The following is a 27,623-nucleotide window of genomic DNA, read 5'->3' on the forward strand; positions in this document are numbered from 1 at the left end:
CCTTATTGGGGTTTAACGTTCGCACATGACATGAAGCCTTAATCAGACGGTTTTTCCGCAAATTTTCTGCTACTTTAATGAAAATGTTAATTAATTTATACCTAGTATTTCTTTCTATAAATTTTTTGAGATTTTGAGGAATATGTGATAATTACATCCTACTTAGATCACTCCAATAACCAGTATTGATCGATCTTGTATTATCAATTTACAATGACATCGCCTTTAACCGGCGTTCGCTCCTAATAACTTTTAAAGATTTCAATCATCGTATCCCTTAAAGTCAAATCGTATAATTTATCACATTCACAGTCTCAATAAGTGTTGGGAAACGTCGTCCTTTTAAACATGAAAACCATTTTCAAATAACACTGTGTGCAACACACTTTGGTATCTCAACTTTAAAAACGTTGATAGAATTTTCATAGTAATCTAAGATATTCTAGGCTTACCCTGTGTTGGGGCAGTATTTAGTTCTAAAAAAGGACACGGAATTGTTTAAAGAATGGATGAAGGACACATGTAATGCCAGCGCCAAACAGGCTAACGATTGCTACAATTATCTTAATGATGACGAGTATGTTTTTTCTTCTAAACTTTTCTACTTATTCCAACATAATAGTTTTAATACATTCGATACTATCGATTTAATACGATTTTGTCTTGCGACGTTTATATATATTTGTTGAAAACAGAAAATATGTTAATAAAACTGCATTTTTAGAAACAACCCGTACTAATGTTATCTCTACCAGGTTTCAATCAGTGTGCTTTTCAATCTTTGTATAACTACTTATTATTAACTTTGATATTAAATATAATAAAGTTCAATTTTAAATATTATTCTATAAAATATTTGCTCTTGCTGTTACAGTTAATTAACATCTGGTAACTCCTCTTTTCACGTCTAACTATTACAAACAAGTTCCCACCCTTGGCAATGCTTATATAAAAAAAGAAGAAAGAGTTTTCTTCGGAAATTTTCATTCTGCTTGTTAAATTAAGAAAAGCATGGAATAATAAGTAGTTATCACAAAAATAGTTACTGTAAAGATAATAAAAAGTAAAACACAACAGCAGTATGAAGTGCTAAATATATTTTAGAAGTATAAAAGTATTGCGAAAAATCGGAAAAATAATTGTGAGTTTGCATTTGTATTCGGGCTTGTCTACGCGAAGTCAGAGAGCAAATATAGTAAATCCTTCGCATAAGAAGAAATTATACCGTTAATAGGAAGCCACATCAAATTTTTATCAAACATATGCTATGGACTAATCTATCTGCGTCCATATGTCCGTTTGCAAGCATGTGTATATATATATGCATATAATTCGAGCGTATATATATATATGCGCGCGTGTGTATGCATATACAGCAGACATATATATATATATATAAATATAGTTGAATTGTGAAGTGAATAGCAACACAAAGAAAACGAATTGTAATTGATTTCTTTTCATCGTAAGCAGAATCAAAACCTTTTTTTCGATTGACATTCGTTGAATAGCCGCTCGCTTCTCTTTTTTTCTATATTTTGCACACTGAAATGGCAATACTGCGTTCTAGCTAAGTCACGGAATACGGTAACCCTGTTTACAACTAGTGGAAAATATTAATTAACAAGTCGGAAACTGAAAAGTATTGTCGATTGAAACAATTGGGCGAAAAATGCTTATTTTTCACATATTTTAGCAAAAGCTAATTCAAATAAAATGTACGGTGCAATATAACAGAAATATATACATTTTTTCTAATTTAACTTAGATAAATTTGTGCTTCGTTCATGATCGTTTTCTGCTCAGAGAAGTTCGTGCGGTAATTTCTACAAATTCTCTTTTGTGCTTAAGTTCTTCCATCATCAATTCGTGTAGAAGATTTTTCGCGTAAAGACATTTTTACTTGACGCAAGTTTAAATAAATCTACCATCAAAAAAGATAACAAATTAAGAACGAATAATGTATTTTGAATTCTACAAAATCTGTTTGTAAAATTTTATTTGTATGCGTGAATTTTAAAGTGAAAGCTTAAAATTTTTTTTGCAGAATTTTTGGTTTTTATTTGACGTCCGTCAATGCATGTGAGTGTTGTGTTGTGTATATGCGTTTTTGAGAGTGTAATACTTATTGACTAGTAATTGCAGACAAGTGGACTGAGCGAATTTTTTAAGGATGTTTTCTTCTATTTTCGCATTAGTAAAATTGAAAATGGCAAAGAGAAGAATTTTAAGGGAAATCTAAGCTTGTTGATGTTAATAAAAAAAAAAAATCTGGTTCGCTTTTAGGTTAGGTCTTCTTCGTGAGGTCTTTGACCCGTTTTATTGGTAGTTTTTGTTTTATTTAGTATCCTTTTTTACTTTTCTGCTCGCGACTTTCTTTTAGCAGGACCAACAAAAGTTTTTCATTATATTTATGTATGTGTGTGCAATTGTCTTCACAAGCGAACGGACATACATACTGCAAAATAACACTAATTAATGTTTAGCAACTTAAAAAGCAATAATAAAATTTCAAAACACCAATAAAAAGAGAACGAAAGAATATATTTTATAAGAAAAAAAAAGAAAAAGAGGAATCAATTAATAAAATTTAAGTGTCAAATTTATTGGAAAAAACTAAGAGGTTCGAAGAATTTATTATAAAAAAGAGCAAAATTCAATTATAATTTTTTACAATTCGCCAGCATATAATAGAAAAAAAGCTATCCATACGTTTGGTTAAGAACTGCCATAAATCGGGAATAAAGCAAGCCATCTAAAAAAAAAAAATTATTTAGTAAAAAGAAAACATCAATGGGTACTAATTCAGGAGCTACGACTGGTATTAATAATAAACCTGTGGGCGCGGGTGGTGGTACGGGTGTAGTCGGTGCAAGTCTTGGTGGCGGCAGTACAAATCTTGGTGTTAATATAGGAAACAATAGTAACAATAGCAACTTAGGTGGCGGCAGTAGCCCAAACATGAATTTAAATAGCGGAAGTAATAACCCTGCCTCCGCCGTTGTCGGTTTAGGCGGAGTGGGCAACAATATCACGAATTCGAACAGTGATGACGGCAATGGCGGTTCCGCCGTTACCAATAATCAACAGGCTACACCACAATACACCATACCCGGCATACTGCATTTCATACAACACGAGTGGTCACGCTTTGAATTGGAACGTTCGCAGTGGGATGTTGACCGTGCCGAATTGCAAGTAAGTTCTTTGTTTATATTTGTATAAACATTTTATTTTTATAGATTTTCGGTTTTTGCAAATCCAAGAGATAAGCATTGTAGCCTACATTAGCTGATAACATACGTATCCCACTGTGGTTATTATTTAATTGCATTAGTGATAGTTCAGTAGCGTTTGCCATATGCTACAATACACTGACTAATTCGTCGTGTTTCTCAATATTGTAAACCTTGTTTCTATTCCAATGATTACTAAAAAATTTGTATGGAAAAGAAAAATGTAAATTAAAGTAATAATGTTTGCTTCGAACTGGTGTCATGAACAAGTAAAACTTATGGACATTATTTCCCAGTAGCTGTTACTGTTCACTAAAAGGCGATTATAAAGGAGCCTTCCAAGCCAAGTTGTTTTCGAAGCTGGAAGATATTTTGTGTTGTCCTGAGACAAAGGCCTCTGAAGGAAAAAGCTTTCCTCTGCTGCTCTTATTTACTTATCTTGTAGCCTTGTTATCAGCCGTATGTTTTTCACGCCTTGTATTTAAAGAGTTAGTTTTTCTTTTTAAGGAAAAAGGGGGTCCTCTTTCACGAAAAGGTTCCTGTTCCATGTATAGTCCTTCATTATCTGGATTTCCAAATTTTTTGAGTCACTACCTCTTCCATCTGAATCTTTTAAAAAATACTTGCAATATTTTGTTATAATTAGCTAATAATTTATTTAATTTTCAAGTACATTTTAAATAGCAATCTGCCCATTGGTTGTTTAAAATCATTGGCACAATAACAAGGAAATAAATTAATTTACGCGGTCCTATTTGTATACAATGTAACATAATTTTTGTTAAATGATTTTATTATTTCTTTATATTTATACTTTTTGTTTAAGTGGAACATCATGGATATGAAGTCTTTAATTTTCCAAGATCATAAGTTTCGTGAAATATTTCACTTTTTCAATGAAGTAAAAAATTTTCGTCTCTTTTTTTTAATAAACATTTGCTCACGTGTCTAAGCGAGTGCAAGAAAGAAACCAGCAAACAGCAAACACATAATTTATTTCCTTTTATAAAAAAAAGGCAATTAACTAAGAGACGAACAAACAGGTTATCGGCAATGATCCTCATCAGCTAAGAGTTTTTCATGTTTATTTATTGTTATTATTTTTTTTTAGTCCATCAATTTAATCAAGTGTGAGAAAACAAGTTCGATAAACAAGTGAAAAAACTATTTGTATATTGAGACGAATGTTGGGTACCCCAACAACTAAGGCAAACTATTTGAAAGATCTTATAGTCAGGCAGGGCATCAGATACCCTAAACCACTTTGCGTAGCATAATTACTCATTCGTTTTAATAGTAACGCGATAAAAATTACATAATACTCTCATGCTCAAGCTCACATGAGGGCATGAGCATACTGCTTAAAACACACCTGACGTGATCAACATTTTTCAAACTTAATTTACTTGATAAAAATTTTATTACCTTTCGGCTTCCATCGTAGGACACTAGAAATTAGACTTGTTCCCTACATGTAAGGGCTTGATTTTCGTGATAACGCCTATATAGATTAAGGTCTAAAAAATAGAGCCGTGTGACACAAATTTCATATCCATTCCACCTTTTTCTACGCATCTTCTACGCATCTACGCAGAAATCTTATATGAAGGGCGACCCAAGAAACAGACTCATGTTGTTTAAATTTTATCTTAAAATACTACCATGAACAGATTTTCATCGTAAAACATTAACGATTAGAGTCTTTGCCATATAAGGATTGACATTTCCTTAGAATACTTATACGGGTTAATATTTAAGAAGAAAGAGTCACTTGGTTCCAATTGGTTAGGTTGGATTGGATGGTATGAGTTTATCATTACGAACTAATTTTCGCCATAAAATATTGAAAGTTCGATATTTTTATCATATAAAAATCAATGTCCGTTAGGGGGGTTTACATGAGAAGGCGTTCAAAAAACCAAAGGAGTCGAACAAGTTTTTTTATGACAACTTAGAATGACAAGATACTTTTACCCAGTGAAAATTGGAATTTGTTTCATATAATGAGTTCTCCAAATAAGGCGTTATATAGGAAGTGGTCAGCAAAGTAAATCAATTTCAATCATTTTCAATACCGTTCGATCTTTGGTCAAAGTACGTCAGTGCACCAAGTTTTATCAAAATATTCAAGAATTGCGATCTGCAGGTTGCATGCATGTGTACATGGATCCGCATTAGACGAAAAGGCAAAGTTGAAGCGATTCAGAAAATGATTTTGAATCGATCGTGTGATAAAAGATGAGTCGATCATCTCCATGTTGCATATGTCCGCATAAACTTAATATAATCTGTATCACCAGCAGTGTAGGCTATAATTATTATATCAACAATAAGTTTTTAACAAATTATTAAACTAAAATGAAATTTTCGGCTTTCGGGATATCTCGCATTTTAAGTTTGGAAACCAATGGAGCTTCATCTGTCTATTCCGGTTTTTTCAATTTCAAGATTAAGTCGTTTTTGTAAATGTTACAAACAGCAAAACAGTAGACGCATAGACTAATTTTGCGAGCTGGTTTGGCAATGATTTATTGTAAAATTGCTTTCCAAAAATGTATAGATTATACCTTTGGTGATACAGTGCCACAATAGTCACTCTATCCCTTATCTATCTGAGGAAGTCGTTTTTTATTTGAAAATACAACGTTCAAATCTCTCTATAGGAAATGTTTTGGTCGATTTTAAAAACGTTGTCATCTGGACTTTGTAGGATTCAGAGTACCACCACAATGGCAATAATCCAATGTCAAGAGTAATAAGTTTTATTAAAATATTTCCCGCTACATTTCAATTAATTCCATAATTTATGGTTTCGGACCTACAGGAAAGAAAGGAATTTATCTTGTAAAAGATTTTTTAATAAAAATTTGTTCACCGAAACCCTATTGATCTAGGGCGTATGTAAGAAGTGAAGAGAAGCTCTCTAGCGATTAATTCAAGTGATTCCAAGTGAAAATTTTATTTGTTCTCGATAATTCAATAAGCTAAAGAATGGGCTATTAGTACACCAAGAAGGGGCCCTTTCCGATCTCTAGTAAACTTCAGTAACTTTACAAAATTTAATATGGCATCAATGCTGGTAGCCTAAAATAGCGTGACATTGCTAATTCAATTTAAGGGTTTGGTTACATTTTTTAGGTTATTATAGGCATATTACATACAAACGTCACTAATAATAATTGTTAACAAAAAAAAAAAAAAAAGAAGATAATAATATTAATAATGGCTTCGCCTCTTCAGAGCGTCATTGTGGGCCTGTTTGAAAAGTCACACCTTAAATGACGGCTGAGAGAAAAATATTAGGCTTGCATAACTACATAAGCACCTATACCAAAGGTAGCTCACTTAGCATTTGATTTTTTTTTTTCAAGTTATCAGGTTAGTCTAGTTTGTTGATTTGAAAAAGAAAAAATTCGAAAAGGAAAATTTATTCAATTTTAGGATTTCGAACGTTTGGAAAATAAATTTTTTCTTTTCGAGCGTGACAAATATAGTCGAGTAAATTTTATATAATTTTTGAAGAAAAAACAAAAAAAAATTGATTGAGTTTAATAATTATTTGGCATTTGCAATTTATAACTTTCATTTAGAAAAAAAAAAATCTTAAATAATAGACAAAATTAAAAGCATTGGAAACAATAAACAACAGGCTTTAGAGAAAAAGAAGCGAGTGGTGATGTCGGCAAATAGTGGAGAGCAATAGTAGAGGAAATATATACAGATAGAGTGCGATATCTTGCACAATGGGGTAAAGCCCGCACTCAAGTTATAGCTATACCTGACGGTTTACCCGAATTTCTTACGGATAAAAGACGCAAAGACGTAGCCGGTAATGAAGTCCGAAAGGATGTTTGCAGCCATGGAAGATTGCTTTGAACGTTTTGTGACCAAGCATCGTTGGGAAATGGGCAGAGAGGAGGAGGTCAAGATATTTAACTTCTGTTTACTGGACGAGTTAATAAAGAAATATAAATTCTCCAAGATTAGATTAAAAATATCAATATTTTTTTGTGACGTCGTGTTGACTTTGCCTTTTTTTCCCGCAAAGCCAGCAGCAGCTGAGGAGGTTGCTTGCGACGTTGAGCATGTTGTCTATGTCTCAGAATGCCTGACTGCTTATTTGACCGGTTTATTTCGTAAATTTAAGTCTTTAGATTATTCCCTTCAAAAATAATTCTTTATATAAAGAGCATTAGTCGGATTGTGAGCAGTGTCACCCAGATAACACGAGTCTTCAGCCCCGTGTTCCATTGTGCTTCCCGGGTACATAAGAATCTTACTATACCCATCACTATACGATGGCGGTACACTCATTTTGGTTTTTTCCATGATGTATATAACGCCCAAAAGGAAACTTCTCAGAGACCCTATAAGCTATGTACACTCTTCGTCAACGTGAAATTTTGAATTCATTTAGTTATATCTGCTCACTCTGTATGCCTATATGGTGCTTCTTGTTGGTATTCTCATGGTCGTAAAACTAAAGATATCAACTTCAAATTTGATAGAAACACGCAGCTACGTTTTTTTAACAGAAATTTGTGGGTTTTTGCTAATTACTCGGAAATTATTAAAGTTGCAAGCATACAATTTTCATTATTTGCTTTACGAAACACTCTACTCTTTACTTCCCCGAATGGAAACAATTACGAGTAATTAAATTTTATTTTTTCACTTTGAGGTTTTATGCTTATTCATCATAAGGCAAACAACACAGAATGTTTAAATTTAGTTTGTACACTCCTCAAATGAAGATATATTATCTGCCTAAAAAGAGGTTAATTCTAAGATAAATGTGGTAGACGCTGCGTTTAATTTTTTCTTAATAACACCAGCGATATGGGTATCAAATAAACGAACTTGGAGAGCAGAATGCGAAGAATGGAGAGCAGCGCCGAATATAACTTTCTTTCTTTTTGTTACTTCTACGTTTATGGTGGGTCCCTCTTTACCAATTTGGTGACTTTTCTTATCCATTTTATGTTTTTCTGCTGATATTCCCAACCATCGTCGCTCTATGGTGAGTGGCGGCTTGAGTGTTACCACCGTAGAGCTGTAAAAGTCGTGTGTTTGATTTGAGATCCCTCTCCTCTATCTGTCTATATGTCGAGCAAACAAGTACTTACTTGGCTTCTACTAATTTTGAATTTATTGCTTATTCCGAAATTTTGGAATTTCTGAGATTTAGTAACCTTTCTATGTTCATTAATTTTTTCAAATTTGGTTGTTCTTCCATACCCCCTTTTTGCTAGCATACAACATTTCAAAAAATCGTTAAAAATGGTTCCCTTAAGCAGAATTTCAATTTGTTTAGTTGATTTGAAAGATATTTTCATATAGATTCATGAGATGTCCACAAAAATATTTTACGTTTTTTAGCACCGATGGAGTCGGCTTTCAAATCCAGCTATGACTTCATTTTACATATTTAGCAGAGCTCCGTTAAGACGTTTATAAGGCTTGGTTAACAGATTTAGCAGGTGTCTTTTATCTTCACACCCTTTGCACAGATTTTCCTTTTATGGACTAGAAAATATTCCTTCTATGCTCTAACTATCAATTATTGTAACAAGAGATAAATTTTTAGAATCGCAGACGCCTTTTATGTGGTCTTTTAAAACAAATGAAGAATTTACCAATATATGCGTTCTGTGGAAAGAAACAACGCAATGTAGCTGCGCTTCGAAGAATATTTAAAACAAACAAGCAAAAAAAGGCGTGCCTTAAAGCAAACATATTTTTTCTTCTTTCTCTTAACGTAACCAAGCGGCTGACTCTGTGCTATCACTTACTTGGTTCTGATTTGGACGTTTCCACAATCGCGTCGCTCGCCGCTCGAAGAACAATATTTGATGTGCCTTTCTCCCACTCTTCGCTTCCTATATTGCTTCCTCTCCACCACCCTGTCTGTATACACGTCAGGAAACATCAATATGGATTACAAAAAAAAAAAAAAAAAAAAAAAAAAAAAAAACAGATCTCGTGAAGGGTTTCGACACGCAAGATTGTTCACGATTTATTAATAAAGAATGTTTCACACTTTGCGCCAAAATAATAATATAAATAGACTATTTTTGTAATAATCGAGTCCACCCACAATATTTTCATTATTGCATGACTTTGTTTTTTTTTTTTTTTTGCTAAATATTTGTTTTTATAACTTTTTCCTTAAATAACACGAAAATGCATGTGCGAATGCATGCAAAACAAAAAAGAGCTTCTCTCGATAAGAAAAAAAAAAGCAAAGAAAAAACAAGTGATGATAAACAAATGTGTTTTTTGTTTTGTATATTTGTTAAAATCTAGCAGGTTAGTATTGTATACATTAGGAACAATAACAAACAAAATCAGTTAGGTTTGGAGCAACCGAATCGTATTCCAATTGATGCATTGATAAAATATGCGCATGTGTGTGCATGTGTTTTCATGTGTTCGCAAGCTTCGAAATAAAAGCATATATGGGGGCCCTTATCATAGAAATGTGCGAATTGCACTTGCCTTCGATGGAACGTGTGCATGACCTCCGACAAATATATTGGGTTGTTTAGGAAGTAATTTCGTTTTTTTTTCCCCCCAAGGGAAAAATTAATCATTTTATTTTTGCGCAGTCAAGTTCATGCTTAAGTCGGCTGACATGGACAATATTTTGGCGCCCGATTTCATTTTCCACCATTGAAAATAAATGATTGATCGTGTACGGAGAAGATATGCAGACCGAGTGTCGAGTCGTAAAACTGATTGGCAAGAATTCATTCCGTTGATGATAAATCATATACTGAAGCTGATGGCGGCAAAACGAAAGCATTAATTGATTCTGAAGCATGCTGATCTTTCATTTGACCCGAAAGAAAAGAACTTATTTTCCAATCAACCCATCGCAAGTTATATAAGAATATATATATATCATAATATTCGCTTTTAAAAAGAAAACAAAAGTAGTAAGAGAGATAACGAGAGGTAGACGGAAAATAATTCCCCGCTCGGTCTTTCACACACACACACATATATCTATATAATTTGGAAATGAAAGGAATAAAGAAAGGAGAAGTATATTTTATAGTGGATAAGTGGTGGGCGTAAATGGTGAAGCATGGCATTCAAAAATTAATAGTATTATACGACTAAAGGTCATGACTATGTCGACGATGTACCCCACCATCGTTGCAATCAATTGATATGATTTTTGAAGCTCTGCTTCTATTCATAAGTCGCAACGAATTGGCGTCGATGGCAATATACGAGCTTTTCTCATTGAATGCATTTTTCTTCACGGTTCAGTCAATGCTGTTAAATTCCGTAAAGTGATTCTTTCTCTTGTAGCGCTTCTAAAATCCGTCTTACGCCATTGTTTCCTATTTGTCCTACAATTCACAACAATAAGTACAATCTCATGCACAACATTCCGTGCCATTTTTCTTTTTATGTTTGTTAAGCTGCAACGTTTAAATCAAATTTATTCAAAACGCTAAGCGATTTTGTTATTACATCACGAGAAATGAAAAAATTGAATAAAAAATTCGAACGTAGAGCAAAGTGTGGAAATGTTGGCAGTAATATAAGGAAAATAAGTAAAATTGTCATGGATTACGAGGGACGTTTTCAAAAGTTTATAATGAAAGAAGAAAATACATTCCGGAGAATTTCTAACAATTTTCATCAGCGTATACCTGCCAACACCCAATAAGGATATGTTCGATTTGCGTCTTCATTTCTGGAACGTAAAAATATGGCCCAGTCCGATCGGGCTCCAAGTCACTTGATTTGCGGCCATCGAAAGTTGTTGTGGAAATCTATTTTCATTCCAACTAATTTTTTTTCCCAGTAAATTTTCGAGAAAAGGAGAACCAACCAAGTCATGCAGCTGCCGGGCGACGAAAAATACTAGCGGAAAACACATCAATTATGGAAATTTGCTTATATAAGCAGAATATGTGAACAGAATGAGTTAGACTGAAAAGAAAGTCTAAGTTAAGAATGTTCCAAACTAAGTAAACTGTAAATAATCCTACCCTTAAAGAAATCGATTGTAAATAAAACCACGATCCAGTGATACGAACCCTAACAAGAAAAGCATTTCGCAACAATATTATAATAGAATCTCTTTTTAATATTCCAGTGGAATAGGCAGTGAGTAGAACGTTTGGGGCAGTAGTTTTGCCATATTTTTATGTTCACATTCGTAATCTTAGACGGAAGCAATTGGATTTAGGAAATGCCTTCGCAATCGTTTTATTGAAATATAGAAAAATATTTGAGTTAAAGAAGAAATTAAATGTACTTTGTAACATTTACGACCGACCTTTCAGACTGAACTTCGTACCAGCCGGAATGCAATTTACAATGCTTAGGAAGCTTGACATTTACAACAATTCAATGCTCTGCCCGTCCCATGCAACTCTCTTCTCCGCAAATATTCTGCTTAGGTCTCCTTTTACAAGCAAGTTAGCAGTGCCTAACTTCATTATGACACTTCTCGTGTTAATCCATTTTCCCGCGAAATGTTCAGCGAATTATCCTTAATCGTCTTTTCGTCGACTGCTAGCGCATGAGGCAGATAAAGCTTCATTCATGCAAAGTCAAGTCATCTGTTATGAGGAACAAAAACTGAATGAATTTCATGAACAAGGACTATGTTGAGTTGAATAATATTGTAATAATTTAATTATGCTTCACGGGGCAGTGCGAATTAACTGCGATGAGTTAGAAATAGTTTAGTTGATCGAAATTTCAATAGATCGACTTAGATCAGAAAACGCCTTGCTCGGAAAATAGAAAAAAATATTCAATGGGTTTTTTTAATCAACGTTCAAGATTGTGGGCTCATAATCATTTCCTCCAAGCACTCGGAAGATCAGAAGATTATCCTACAAAGTATATATATTATATACACTGTTGGTCAACGGCAAACTCCGTTCGTCTGTCCATTCGTCTCTGTTGTTAACATTCTTCACATTCTTTAGCTTCAAATTTGTTTAACATAATTCAAATTGTTGCGCGAAGATTGAATATTGAAAATGAAGCAGTGTCGCCAAAGCGCAGTACAACAAAAAATTCTTCCTAAGAAACAACAAAAATGAAGCTTTCTACCTATTGCCATGGCTATACATATACATGGCCACTGCTATCTAATACAATAGATTATCGAAATTTATTTATTCATTTTTTTGGCTTTTCATACCCTACACCACTTGTGTTACAAGAAATGTTAAGTTTTAAGGATGCATATAACACTCAGAAAAGCTTAAGATGGACGTAGTTTTTATTACCAGATCAATGCACACTTCTAAAATTTCCCTGTCTGTCCTGGTTAATTTTCTTTATGGTCTACCTACACGTTTCGAGTTATTCAGTTTCGAGGTATTTGTTACATTGAACTAGTTGAGCCCAAGATCGAAATACGTTGAAAATTGAATGGATCCGCATTCCATATCGCTCCTTATTTTGAAAGAGGGATTGGAGGAAAAAAAACATAGTAATTTCCAAAGTTTCTCTGCAAAAGTCATTAAATAATACTATTCTGGCATATCCGGGTCGAATTCGGGCCAATTTTTTTAATCTCAGCCCATATAAGCAATGGAAGCCCAGTTTTTATTAATTGACGATGAAAATTGGTCCACAATAGTTATTGTTCTCGTACGTTCATGTTGCATCTATTAAATTAAAATGCATCTTTTTAAATTACGTGTACGTTTTTATTATTAATACGTGTTTAAATAAATAAAGTGAAAATAAAAAGTGATATAAACAAAAGTAGAATAACAAATATTTAATAAAAAGAAAACAAAGTATATGCCTGCTTTAATGCATGCATGGAAATCTATGTTTGCACGTACGTACGTCCGTGTACGAAAGCAGAGAAAATTCCCGCGAGTTTATTTTAATGTACAGCCAAACGCGCATAAATAACCGACGCAAAGACTTGATAAAAGATCTATGCAAAGGAAGAAAAGCAAAAGTTAAAAACTTACTTTAAATTATAATCTAAACTAAATATAATATGTGTAAAATTATTTAAGTCGTCATCATAAAGAAAATGTTCGCGAAGTGAAAACAATCCCAAAAGTGTGAGATAACATTATATGTAGAAATAGCGTAAGATTCGACGCCTTAGAGGAAAAGAGAAGTTGAAGTAAACTGTACAGTAAGAGCAGAACAAAAAATTTTAAACTTTCGCTCATTGAAGGTTAGAGAGATGTCTTTGGCGTAATCGGCACTCTCCAGATAGTTAGACAGTCCCTATTAGCTAGGTGTCTAAAATATGCTGGAGAAAACAGATATGTTTATTATGTATGGCCCAATAAACACACTCTAGCGAGTGTTGAGGACTATCATTACCTCTCATTATTCGCTTTAGGAATGATAGAAACCACAACCACTACGATACACCGCGAAAGGCCGTACCCAGCTGTCAGGACGCGGGGACTGGACATACTGGCTTCCACCGCGTTTACCACATATGCGTAAATAAACAAGCTTCCGCCCGAAGTATCGTGGCAAGCACCAATCTGCAGTACACCAATGCTGTTCCCTCTACCCGCTGGTACTCGTCACATGGTGAGTGGGAACCTGGCCCCCCTGGGAGCTTAAAATCAGACTATAAAGCCTTTAGCCTCACTTTCCACGCTCACTGTTGCCTTCGAATTAACCATACAATCCAGGCTAGCCAAGACTGGAGGGTCCTTCTTCTATGTATATTAGCATCGGGTGCTACAACTGACATGGCGGGCGGTACCATGCTCCCGACTATTACTATATCAACGTATTTTACGTATCCAGTTACCAGCTGATTAGAAGTACTAGCTTCTTAGCAATAGTCTATGAGAAAAGAGTGCTTTTTCTAGTGTACCACTAAGCTATGTCTCAGAAAACTTGTCGCCAAATTATAGAGTCCAAGTCTTAAACTCTTCTTTGCCGGTCAAGACTGTTTCCAGGGATCAGCACGAGGAGGTGGGAGTTACGCCACATCAATACTCCTTCAGAAGCATAGTTTATCACCCCATTCAAGGTTACACTTGATTAATCCTGACATAGCTTGCATCTTATCACTTGACAACTTAATTTTCTGCTTTAAATAATCTTTGGACAAGTGCCTTTCGATAGCCTCCTCTTCTCATTTTTGCTCTAATGAAACTCGATAAATTTTCAACGAAATTAAAAGTGGAGCTTTATGTTGGCAGAATGCCTTGCTTGGTCAGTTCACTGACTGATACTTCTTGCAATGACCAAACATTGAACAATGGATCTGTCCTTCTAATAAGCCCCACCTTTTTCCAAGATGAAGCAGAGATCATTTTACTAGCAATGTCAAGATTAGGGCCTCGCCTGCGCGTACTTTATATGACACTGTTCACCTTGTTGTGTTGTACACGATCGTTAATCGTTAATTTCTTCTTAACTGTAACTAAAATATTTTTAAAAACCTTCAATTTTACGACCGTAAAACGTGATATTTATGTGTCCATGACTGTGTATATATTATTCATGTTCATACGCACAGTTATGTATGTATATATATATAATTTATGTATGTATATATATAAATATATATCTGTACATGTACTCGTTAAAACCACAACACACACTTATCTCCCTGCATATAGTTGAAGGCACTCCTGCATAGAATAGAAGCTTGCTTTAACTGATATGATGAAAGGAAGGGAAGTTTTTTTTTTGTAATTTTCTAACAAAAACTTTATGCTTCAGTAGGTGTACATATGTGAAAGGGAATACGTCAGGAAGTATATATCAAAAAGGACGTATTTTGAATTGCTCGCGCTTTGTGCAGATACGGTTCGCTCACAAAGAGTCCTTATTTTTGTCTATAGTCGGAACAAAGGAGGCTATGTTTTGTTTATCAAATAGCTGAGACGAATAGGAACTTGTATCGGGTACAGTACAAAGTTGTGCATATGAATGAACACCTTATTCGATTAGAATAGAACTACGATCATAAAAGTTCGTGTGACTCTCTGAACGGCATGAAAGTAATAATGTCGAAAATCTGAAAATTCCATGAGTAGGATTAGTTATGTAGAAAACACGCATGCAGTATCTTGCTTGGTGAACTGCAAAGCATGTTATTTTTTATAAAGTGTGACAGCAATGTGCTTCATAATCACTCATGATAAAAGATGTTTTACGCGTTACATGCACATACATAAGCAATTAAAAGTCGAAGAGAGTAATGGTGTCAAATAGTTCGATCTAAACCGAATAAAGTTCTTCTTTCTTTTTTGATCGTTACATATACTGTCACAGGGGCGGCGATGGATTATGGCTTTTATCGAAAAGGTGAAGTGACCCTTTATTCTTGATCAATATCAAATTCTGCTTTGATCCGGGCTTGTCTATCCGCCTATCAGCAGTCCACATTCTCACGATCTTAAACGAATATATTGCGGCAGCAGAGTCGGCCAAAGTAAAATTATATATTCTTGTCCACAAATTCGTATTGGAAACAAACTAAATCGATCAGAGTCGAATAGAAACTGAAAAATTGTTAAAAACGAAAAAACATTCAAGTTCTTCGCCCAATATTCAAAACCTAAAACAGTTACAACGAGACAAATTTCCGCGCAAGTTTGACAATTTTGAGATAAGTGCTGGTGGAGGGTATAAATATTTCAATCATAGCCTGGACCAAAGTTCCTTACTTTTTTGGCTCGTTTTCTATATAATTTCACTTGTATAATAATGCTTGAGAAGAGCCTCTGGCTGATGAATAATGAACAAAAAAACAGGACAGCTCAAAAAGAAATGTGTACTCAGCGATGCGTAATGACCAGCTGCAGAACTTTTCTATATATATATATAAAAACAAGTTAAAAAGTTGTACTTAGGCAAGACCGACCGTTAAATGCCATACACCACATCACCTCAAAAAATACTACATCTTGTTCCCAACAAGCTTTTATGAAGAGTGCTGCTGGGAGAGCAAGCGAAACGTGAACGGACATCGTCTAAAGTTAGTCTTGTTAAAGATTTCTTCATTCTTGTGTATTTCCATTGTAGAATAGCAAAATTATGTCTTGTATCTCGCTTCTTCTGACTTCACTTCTCATCAGAACGCCCATCTAAAGATGAGTCCAACAAGTATAGTCTATCGTGATCTAATTTTCATTTTTTGATCCAATTTATTGTCATAAAATGCTATAATAGCCACAGTCCTTCCTTCCTGTTGTCATCATTATAAAAGTAAATTTTTCCCTTCGCAGTGTTCAGGTCTTGGCTTCTCCTAGCGATGCCTCTATTCAGTCTGTAGTCAAGACTTGTCAATTTGTCAAAATTCATTTGAAAAAAAAAAAAAAACTCAAAAATTTCGATCTATAGGATGCAGGCAAAGCAAAGCAGATAAACGGACTCTCATGGTTTAGTTATTCGAAAAAATGATTGCTTTAATAACTGAAGAGAAGTGCTTCTTCAGCCCCTTTTGATGTAGCATACGTTCGTTTTAAAACCTAACATACTACTTAACACAGTCGGCGTAGAGCATAGTAACAATGATAATAATAAGAATAAATGTGTGACCCATTTTTCTTCCTTTTTTGTCATTTTTGCACAATTTCTATTTAAGCAAGTGTTTCACATTTGATTACATACATCGCAACCTTCATAGACATTTTTCCATTTCATTATTTTAGCGATTAAATTATTTTAAAACGCACATCCAGAGCGAGCCATTTCGCGGCGTCTACTCGTTTCCCGCAACTTTAATAATCCATTTAGAATATACTTTGATATACGATTAATTTTTTTTCTTGAGTACCCTCTACTTTATGATGATAATGATGAAAGGCGTTATTTTTTTTTTTTTTTTTTGTGTATTCATCGTCGTTCGTTGCTTTACTTATTAATTAAAATTCTTGGCACAGAAAACGTTTTGTACCATAACAGTCCAGTTGATTATTATTACATTTTAATTTGTAATGTTTTCCATTCTTTATTATGATTTTTACCCTTTCAATTAACTTTATTACATACAGGCTTCGTAGAGTATTCGAACACAAATTGCCATTCGAACTGAAATGTATTTGTGTTTCCTTCCGTTTCATTACAACTCCATGAAATTTTTATACGGTGTTAATTGATTCCTAAACTGAGTAGTTATTGCATGAAAATCGTCATTAGTGGAACGAATAAACGGAATCTGGGATGGGAAACTACTGCATGCCCGAATCAAATACGCTTCTTTTTCCATGTTGAAGTAGAATTTTTCTTCGATTAAATCGTGTTCTCGCGAAGTACACAGATTGCCCACTGAGTATATACCCCGTACGTAACAATATGGGAAGTCAATGTCGGCAATGTTCGCCAGCAAAAAATTCATTATCATATAGAAAGTCCCCCTCATACAATGTTCTGTCCCGTCATGACGCTAAGCCCGGGATACGATGCACGCACGTGCGCGGGCATAAGTACTCTGAGTGTCGCAGCTCTTTCGACCATCTTCATATACGAGATTGCATTTCTACGAACCGCTGGCATGAGCTTTGTTGTTATCATGTAAGACAGCTGTAAGAAACTTCGTGCTCATGACCGGCAAACTACTGATTACTGGGATACTAGCTTAAGCTTGTATTATTATTTCCCCAATGCATTGACCTCCTTTAGGCGGAGTTTTTTCCGCCAGGAGAGAGTGGGACTACTCCACCTTGTTCCGGAAACTTTTTCGTCGAATTAATCTTTAATTCCCATCCTAATCGTTGATCTTCATGACATCAAGATGTATGTGAACCACTCCACTGAGTCGACTTACGAGAAACATTCAAGTCCTCTGCTATGCCTAATGGAAGATTCGAAAAGGAATTATTTATGTATCCAGTGTTAATCGCTAAACACCATAATCGTGAATTGGAAAGCTTATTAATGACCACTAAGTTTAATATGTTTACAGTCGGACTTGGCTAAACGTATGGAACAGTGCAATAGAGCAGAAGGTAACGCCATCGAAAGCATGATAAAACAACAAATGTGCTTCGCATTGGAAATTAGGTCCGTAAGGTAACTGATCAAACATATGCTTGCAATACGATGACGTACCGTATGATCTGAGCCGTTTGAAACAATCGCAGGTTTCTCTTTACGCATAACTGCATGAATGTCTGGCTCATCATTACTCACCGTTACTTTGTAACTTTGCATCGACAGTAATGTTCGTTCGTAGGGACCCTGTATTTAGATTTCGCATTTGCTAATGTTCTAATTTGCAATTAAGTTTTATTGGTTATACGTGCGTGTGTGTGCAGTTTTTAGTAAACATGATATTATCAATTGCTTGAAAGTGTGCGCAGGCAGCAGCAATAACGGGCGCACTCACACTGCTAAGCAAATTAATTAAAATTGTACCGCATGAGAGGATATAAACACACTCACTCACACACACACACACACACTCCAAATTACAATTGGGTTACTTGGTATAACAATAATAAAAACATATTCTAAACTGTGAAATGTTTATAAATTCATCATCAAATAAACTTTCCTTCTCGTTACGTCTTCAGCTGATTAATTATCATAATAGAATTTTTTCAACCAAAAAAAAAAAAAAAAAAAAAAAGAAAAAGCAAAGAAAAGCTGCGTTCACGTTTCAAACTAGATAGTCTTGAGAAATTATATAAAAGTCGGAAGCAACATGGCTACATATATATCTACGGGACTGCTCAGTAACTGCAGTGAAAATCTCCAGTGACAGTTGTTCGACCTACGTTTTAAAAAACCTTACGGATCTTCAAGTTCCATGTTGTGTACTACACCTAGGAGAAAGGGGTGCAGTAAAAATATTTCGAAGCAACGACAAACAGTGATCCGATAGATAAGGCAGTCATGTATTCATTCCAAAACAAGGTCAAATTTGGATTTTCATGTTTGACAACGCCAGCGAAAGGTTTCCATGTTTATGAATCGTGGGATGCATATTTGAGGACATGCAACGAATGCGTGCCCAAATCGAATTCTGTTTGTCTTAGTTCGTTGCTGTGAGAGTCAAAGCATCTTTTGCCGATGAAATGATATGATGGGGATGTTAATTGATCTCCTGGTCAACGTTACCCTCTACATTTAGTTTTTCAGTAGTTTGAGATCCATGTGGCAAGATGTCTTCAAGGTGGATCCTATAGAAATCCTCATGTATTCTCAAGCGTTTGTACCACAAAGCACGAAGGAATACATATATGGTCTATCCTCATGCACGCTATCAATGGAATATTTCCGCATTGATTATGTCTAAGGTTTCGATGTAGTCCTGCTCGTTCGTCCAAAGTCCCCGTTGAAAGTAGGGAAAAGGAGAACCCAAAGGGAAAGGGAAAGGGATAATCATATAAGATGTATTACTCCTCACACAATGGCTTCTGCACAAGGCTTTCGCCAACAAAGTTCGAAAGTATAGTTTTTCTGCACCTTGCGATAATTCACTGACTTCTCGACGCTTCTCACTCAGGAAGAACCTTATAAACTAATATACCGTTTCGTATCCGCAATCGTTCTGGAAAGAAAAAAATTGTAAAAAAGTCTTCTCCGCAAATTATCGCCGCACATTGTATTCTAGTAGCCTCAAATGTTAAATTTATCTTTCATTCGTTGCCTTCGTCCTATAAGTCATCGAATCCATTCATTGTATATCCGACCATGACGAAATTTTCCACGCCTCCGACGGCAATGTAGACAATATAATAGAGTCTAAATTTGTGTGTGCCCAAAACGACGACCGCCATGTAATAGCCGGTTATCTTTTTTCTAACAGTCGTCGGTTCTACATATCATTTTATATACATCCGAGCCATTGGTCATAGCTCTTGAGATATCTCCGGAGGACATCAGCGGCTTCCCTTTCTAACAAAATAACGGACGCAATTTATAACTAAAGTTCGGCAACAAAAAGAGCTCATTATGTGCAAACGGACGGATGATGATCCATTAATTCTATTCTTTATACTCATCACCAAAGGATGGAGGGGTGTATTCACGTCAAAACGTTTGCAACATCTAGAAGGAAGCTTCACCATCAAATTCTGGATCGTCTTAACCATGCCCGATTGTCCGATCGTCTACCCGTGTAAGCATTTTGTTGGTCGCTAAAACGAAGCCATCGAAATTTAGCAGAAGAATGATCCAATCCTATTTATTTGTTTGTCGTTTTCCTTCTTTAACAAACAATCTTCGGCCAACAAACGGCTGTGTGCCATTCAGACCGTCTTACATTCCTGTAAAGGAACTGCTACATAACCGATTACTCCAAAAAGAAGGCAAACATTTCTGTTGAAACGTTTCGAATTCGAACCCTTAGCTCACTTCGAAGCAATCATACAATCGTACATTGGTGTTTATGGGTCGGCCATTGCAAAGAACACGAGTCGCTCTCAAATGACGATATGTTGTGAAGAAGATTATGATCAGAAATGTTAAACTTTGCGAGTGAAAATATCAGAGTCTATCATCAGAGTCACAAAATATTTGTCCTGCATACCGTAGGAAAAAGTAAATTACGTAAATTAAAAGTGTTCTTTTTAAATAATATTTTTATTTCAGATGCGAAAAAAAAGAAGAAAAAAAAGTTTTTCCCACAATCACACTTTTTTATATGTTTTTTACGCATTTGAAAGCCTTTGGGAGATTTAGAAAAAAGTCAAAATTCATGCTTAAACGTCCTGAGCTTTTGTGCATAAGAACAAAAAAGTTTCTTTCTATATGTTTTTGTTTTTGTTTTTATTTCGATTAACTTGATTTAACTAAATCACTTTGTCGTATTTGTTGCGCTTTTGTCTTTTTAGGCTCGTATAGCTATGCTGTTGGGTGAACGCAAGTGTTTAGAAAGCCTTAAGTCGGATTTAACGCGGCGCATTAAAATGTTAGAGTATGCTTTGAGGCAAGAACGTGCCAAATTTTATCGCTTAAAATATGGTACCGATCCACCACAACTGAATGAAATGAAACCATCAAATGAAGACACATCTCTGGGCGCTGAAGTGGCGCCCGATTCAGAGGTACCGTACAGTTCCGTCTCAAATACAACATGGCGACAGGGACGGCAAATGTTGCGGCAATATTTGGCGGAAATTGGTTACACGGACAACATTATAGATGTACGTTCGAATCGTGTACGTTCCATATTGGGTCTTAATAATAATGCCGAACAGGAGGAGAATGTTAGTCCTAATGTCAATGGCAACGAGAATAACAAACGAGCTTCAGAATCGGAAGGTAGTTTCACTTCAAAATTTCCATTTTACAAAATTTATTTCAATTTTCAATCAATTCTGCTTAAAGGACGTCGAACACCTGCTAAAAAGATCCAACAGCCCAGTGATACTTTAATATTAGATACTGAAGCGGCTGTAATGGCAAATTTCGAATTTCTAGGTCCAACGGAAATGTCAGATGACGATGAAATCTCCGATGATTTAGAATTGGTTGGCGGCGATAATGATAAGCCCCATATGGAAAGCAGCACCTTAAATGCCAAACTCCTACGCAGTGAAGGTAACATTCAAATATAAATGCGCGGTTATTTTAAAAATTTTTTTTTTTATATAACCATTTATGTACATATATAAACAACAGTATGTATGTAAGCAAATTTATTATTACTTTTCCTCGATTAAAAAAAAAAAGAAACAAGAATGCGATCTTACTTTTTTCTCATATATATACACACATATATATATACATATATATATATGTATATTATTATTTATATATATTATATACATTTTCCTTCTATTATCTACGCATATGTATGTTGTAGCAATATGATCGCATTTAAATAGTAACTTTGTTCATTTCCTCGCACTCACCCTCTCTCTCACCCTCTCTCTCTCTCTCTGTACCTCTCTCTCTCTCTCTCTCTCTCTCTCTCTCTCTCTCTCTCTTCTTCATTTTTGCACTATTAAACTTATCCCTATTCTTTTTACTAAGAATTAATTTGTAAGAACAAATTTTAAATGGGAGAATGCCTCACTATATTATGTGCGGAACGAAGTGCACTTTCCTTTGCGCAATTAATATTCGCTTCTTTTTTCATATGTTCGTTCGCAAGCAATAAAAATATTATGTGACTATGGGAAATGTTTTTCTGCTTTCAATCATTTTTCATACCTTTTTCTTTTTTCTCTTTATTATTAACATAAAATGTATGAATGTAGTTAGATGCATATGCATAATTTATATAATTCATTTATTTACAACAAAGCTATTTATTAAAATTTTCCATTTCCTTCATTATGCTTTGGCGTTTGTCTAAATCGAAATTTGATTTTCATATTCATTCATACTTATATAACATCTTATATATATATATGTCTTTGATTATTAACAGTAACAATGTGTGTATTCTTGAAACAATTATTTTTGCTATTTATTTGTTTATTTATATATATTTTTTTCAAAACAACAAAAAAGATCTAGAAGCCGCAGTGGGGGAGCAGCTACTGAATGATATTAATCTTATTACTGAAGGTGCTTATTATTGTGTTGTTGTTCTTGTTGTTGTTGATTTGTTTAGATAAATTTTGTATTTAAATATTTGACGTTTTCATTTCAACTGAAATTCGATATCAGTGATGTTGCAAAATATAATTTCAGTTTACTCTCTGCCCTCATCCACGTAATATGGCGGGCAGTGGATGTGTACTATATGAAAAGCCAAAAATTGCATTTTGATTATCTAAAGCCAAGTTACACGACAAATATATATTAGAAAAGCCAAGCCAATATTTTATTTATCCGCGAAAATATGGTCGTATTTCTAGTACGCGCTTTCGATTTCTTAACTATTAAGATGTATTTATTGGGTCATCGTATCGATTTTAAATCGTAAACCAAAATATGTGTACATTCATAACCCTTGCTCTCCATCTTTCTCTCTCTATCTCTATCTCTCTCACTCATACCCTCTCTCCTAAACACACTAGTAACGAGGGTGTGTGTATAGCTATATGGGCATAGCATAGTCCTAGTAGCTGTTATTGTGTCCTGGGCACAAGATTGTACAAACGTGGCTTATGTTGCTTCGAAACAAATAACTCACATAGGAATTTGTACGAGAGGAGAAAGTGTAAAGCCAACAGGTGTTACTGGTTGTATTTCGGTTAAGCTGCATATTTGCCTGTATTTCCCCTGGCAATGACTGCCTGCTCCATGTCCGCGTTTTCAATCCGCAACTATACAATTTGGACCGGAGTTTAGAGTATATCTCCGTTCCCCCTTGATACTGATTCTAAAGCTACGATGCAACGATAGTTAATTTCCCTAGGACTTAGTGTTCCTATGACGCAATTTCCATATAAAGCTGAGCAAAAATTACGATAGCTCTTCTACTGCCCCTTTTTCGTGAAAGATAAACCGCAAAGGTTTCACACTGATACTGAATAATAAAAAAAGATCTAGAGAAGAGAAAAGAATGTATCGATTACAAATTGATACGTTTGGAATACGGTTATTATGTAAGTTTGTCGATAAAGCATCACTCAATAAGTTCGTCGGACGACTTATAAATATCTCCGGTACTGACGAGTACATGTGATTTTAGATAGTATCATGCATGAATGAAAATAATTTAAAATTTCGCGACATTCCGACCGTTAATTTCCAGCTTCCAAGATACAGCTATTTTCGTAACAGCACTGTTGTGTTTGTAAAAGGTTGAAAAAAATCTGAATTTCATGTGAAGATTGGTATTATCTAAAAATCATATGGATTCGTATATATGTCATTCCAACTTATTGAGTGATTTGTTAGGCCTGATTTATGTACAATTTATTCATTTATGCGATTCCGTTGAACGTCGTGCGCAGATTCATTTGCTCAAATTTTTTGTAACGCAGCGTTCATGTAACGCGATAGAAGTTTCTTTACCGCGACAAAAATTATTTGGATTGGACTTAAATTAACGTCTACCTTAACGAGGTATTGGAATCTATTCTGACGCTCATATAACATGGACCCAGATAATATTGATAATATTATATAGAAAACTTGATTGCTCTTATCTGTTCTTATCTGTCCGTTCGGTCTGAATATCAATTCGTATTAACGCGGTACCGACATCCCTCAGCTAACACAACAGAACTCTGATTGCACTCTATCATATGCCTTTCTTGATTATTTAATAGAGCTTCATAGGCGGAAGAATGGGTGTTAAACGGATATGTTCCAATTAGAAATTTTATCATGAAATACAGAATACCGTTGGAATCCTTCGTTTGAAAAATACTTTATATCAATCATTTTCTAATGGAAATTGATCGTCGGGAAGTCGTCAGATGTGAAAAGTCAGCTTTATATGGAAATCTGAATAGAAATATTTTGCGGACGAAGCCAAGCTAGTATAAATTTTAAGCCATTTGTTGAGATGTCATTGCAAATGGCAATGGAAATGTTATGTCAAGGAATTTTTACAATTTGATATCTGAGCACTATGGAACTAATGACCTCAATATATGGATCAACTGTAACGGCATTCAATTATATGTGTCTGTCCGATTTTCACTGTTGTCTTTGTTATTACAAGTATTTGCGGTCTCTGAACTTGAAAGCTCTATTAGAAATAATTCGATTCAGAGCTTTTTCTTTCGTATAACTATCGAAAATTATAGCAAGTGACAGCACTGATTGAGATGCAGTTTTGGCTTTTTCTCTTCCCCCCGCCCCCTTCTAAATTAACAACAAAAATCTTTTGCTTAATTTTTGGCTTAATCGCTATTTTACGCCATCTAATAGTTGTTGTTGTTAGCAGCTTATTATTTTTAATTTTTTCTAATTTCTATATAAAAACAGATTATCGTTTAGAATTGCTGACTTGCATCGTTCTACAAACCCTACAGATAACAATAAATAAAATTCAACGCTCAAAGTGAAACTTTCTGATTTTTCTCGTTTTTAAAGAATTTGATACAAAGTTTGAATCTTTAATAATAATTAAGCGATTTTAGTTATTTTTTTTCTTTAATTTCTTTAATTATTTTTTTCTTTTCATTTCTATTTTTAAATTTTATTTATTTATATTAAAAATGCTCATTAGCAGTTTACTGCATACAATTGTAAAATAATTGGTTACAACAATTTATGCGATTTTACTGTTTGATTGAAAATGAGGCAGTGCTTTGTAGAGTGGTGTATAGACAGGCATTTATTTATTATTAATTCATAATGAAATTATCTTAAATATTAACATTTGTTTTTATTAAATTTTTTTTATTTCATTGCTTATCGTCATCAACACTTTTTCGTTTCATCTCCGCATTTTATGTCCGGCCTTCCCCTACTGCACAATACTCCTACTCAAGGATATTCAACTTCAAATACTGATCAATCGGAAAAAATAACAGTTGGGTCAGCCGTGGCACGTCGTAGTCTGATTACGGCTGTGACTGCTGCAGGTGATGAAGATGTAGACGCCTCGCTAGGTTTAGGAGAATTAGCGCAGTTGACCGTAAATAACGATTCAGAAGGGACATATGATTCGAATGCAAAGGATGGTACGGGCTCGGGTACAGGTGGCACTGGTTATCGCAAAACATGGAATGCTAAATATACGTTACGTTCCCATTTTGATGGTGTCCGAGCTTTAATTTTTCATCCTGAAGAACCGGTGCTTATAACCGCTTCAGAGGATCACACATTGAAGCTGTGGAATTTACAAAAAACAGTGCAAGCCAAAAAGTCTGCTAGTCTTGATGTCGAACCATTGTACACTTTTCGGGCTCACACAGGACCAGTACTTTGTTTAGGCATGTCAACTACTGGTGACACCTGCTACTCGGGAGGTTTGGATGGCAACATTGAATGTTGGCAGTTGCCATCACCGAATATAGATCCGTATGACTGTTACGATCCTAGCGTACATTCGGGCACCCTTGAAGGACATACAGACGCTGTTTGGGGCCTGACAACTATGCACAGTAATATAGTGTCGTGTTCGGCCGACGGCACCGTAAAACTCTGGTCGCCATACACTAAAGAACCACTGTTACGCACTTACACCGCTTCGGAAGTCGAAGGTGTCCCCTCTTCCGTAGATTTTGTACGTAATGAGGTCGATCACATCGTAGTGGCTTATAATAGTGCTCATTGCATAATCTACGATACGGAAACCGGCAAACAAATTATTAAATTAGAAGCTGCACAAGAAATGTCCGGAAATACGGGGAAATTTATTAATAAAGTCGTCTCACATCCAACGCTGCCTATAACAATTACAGCACACGAGGATCGGCACATACGTTTTTGGGACAACACTTCGGGGACATTGGTGCATTCTATGGTGGCTCATTTAGAACCGGTGACGTCACTGGCTGTCGACGCTCATGGTTTATATTTGTTATCGGGCTCGCACGATTGCTCGATACGTCTATGGAATTTGGACAATAAAACCTGTGTGCAAGAGATAACGGCACACCGCAAAAAATTCGATGAAAGCATATTCGATGTAGCTTTCCATCCTACAAAGCCCTACATAGCTAGTGCGGGAGCAGACGGCCTGGCCAAGGTGTTTGTCTAGACGGCAATGGTAACAATGATAACAGCAGATACGATCAACAACGATGAAGAGGGGACGACAATTTATTGAACATAAAATAAATGTCAAATTAACCTATGTTGTGTAGAAGAGTGGATGTTATGTGTGAAACAAGAAATGCATGTGAATGAAACGTAGTGTTAATCAACCAACTGTGTGTTTTATATAAATGCGCATTATTTAGTAGAAGCGATGGCAGGCGCATACAGGCAGCCGTAACATACATATAAAAAAAAAAAATAAATTTACTTACATAATGACAATGAAATGGAGTTTTCTCTTAAACTCACATACGAAAAAAGGTGATGAAAACAACTTGATAGAAATTCACTCGACGTAAGCTCTCATACATACAGATCATTGAAATGCTTAAGTTATGTTTGCAAATATCTTTTTTTTTTTTGGCAAATCTGGCAAATCGTATAATGATCGTTTATTACCCTCAAGGCGAAGATGAGAGACGACCACAATGTTAAAAGTTAAGTTAAATCGTGAATAAGGAAAATATTATTATATAAACTACAAAAGAAAAACAAACACTCACACATGTCAACACACGCATGCTCTCTTTCATAGAAATAAAAATGACATGATTTAAAAATTATAATATAGGAAAATATAAATATTTAATATATATATATGCGTTTATATATGGTATATAAGTAATATATATTTATATATATATAAAAGTGTAGCTATATATATATATATATATATAGCTATATATATATATATAGATATATTTATAAACATATATACGTTTATATATAGGTATAAAAGTCACATTACATATACATATATGCATACATTTATACAAATTATGAATACGTATAAAATATAATATTTGATCATAAAAATTATTAATAATAATATAT

At 34.7% G+C, this 27,623-nt stretch overlaps 1 protein-coding gene across 6 annotated transcripts; it reads left to right on the forward strand.

Annotated features, from left to right (window-relative positions):
• The first annotated feature begins 976 nt into the window (after nucleotides 1-976).
• LOC119632933 (striatin) lies at nucleotides 977-27,390 on the forward strand. Of its 6 annotated transcripts, none has more exons than XM_038026095.1 (6): nucleotides 977-1,141; nucleotides 2,685-3,198; nucleotides 21,005-21,434; nucleotides 21,501-21,713; nucleotides 22,632-22,688; nucleotides 25,517-27,390. In XM_038026095.1, the coding sequence occupies exons 2-6, from the start codon at nucleotides 2,794-2,796 to the stop codon at nucleotides 26,728-26,730; spliced, it is 2,319 nt and encodes a 772-aa protein (XP_037882023.1). In that variant the 5' UTR covers nucleotides 977-1,141; nucleotides 2,685-2,793; the 3' UTR covers nucleotides 26,731-27,390. The 6 variants fall into 6 exon arrangements, with proteins under 6 accessions (XP_037882023.1, XP_037882021.1, XP_037882022.1 ...); XM_038026093.1 differs by lacking the exon at nucleotides 977-1,141 and adding an exon at nucleotides 1,827-2,082; XM_038026094.1 differs by lacking the exon at nucleotides 977-1,141 and adding an exon at nucleotides 2,597-2,623.
• Nucleotides 27,391-27,623: the final 233 nt, after the last annotated feature.

This window comes from Glossina fuscipes, unplaced genomic scaffold, assembly GCF_014805625.2.
Source record: "Glossina fuscipes isolate IAEA_lab_2018 unplaced genomic scaffold, Yale_Gfus_2 2, whole genome shotgun sequence".
In the NCBI taxonomy this organism is placed as follows: Eukaryota; Metazoa; Arthropoda; class Insecta; order Diptera; family Glossinidae; genus Glossina; species Glossina fuscipes.

Coding starts and splice junctions, on each gene's coding strand:
- LOC119632933 (XM_038026095.1), top strand. CDS start 2,794: ATGGGTACTAATTCAGGAGCTACGACTGGTATTAATAATAAACCTGTG. Junction 21,435..21,500: donor ACGAGCTTCAGAATCGGAAG/GTAGTTTCACTT, acceptor TTCTGCTTAAAG/GACGTCGAACACCTGCTAAA. Junction 22,689..25,516: donor TATTAATCTTATTACTGAAG/GTGCTTATTATT, acceptor CTCCTACTCAAG/GATATTCAACTTCAAATACT.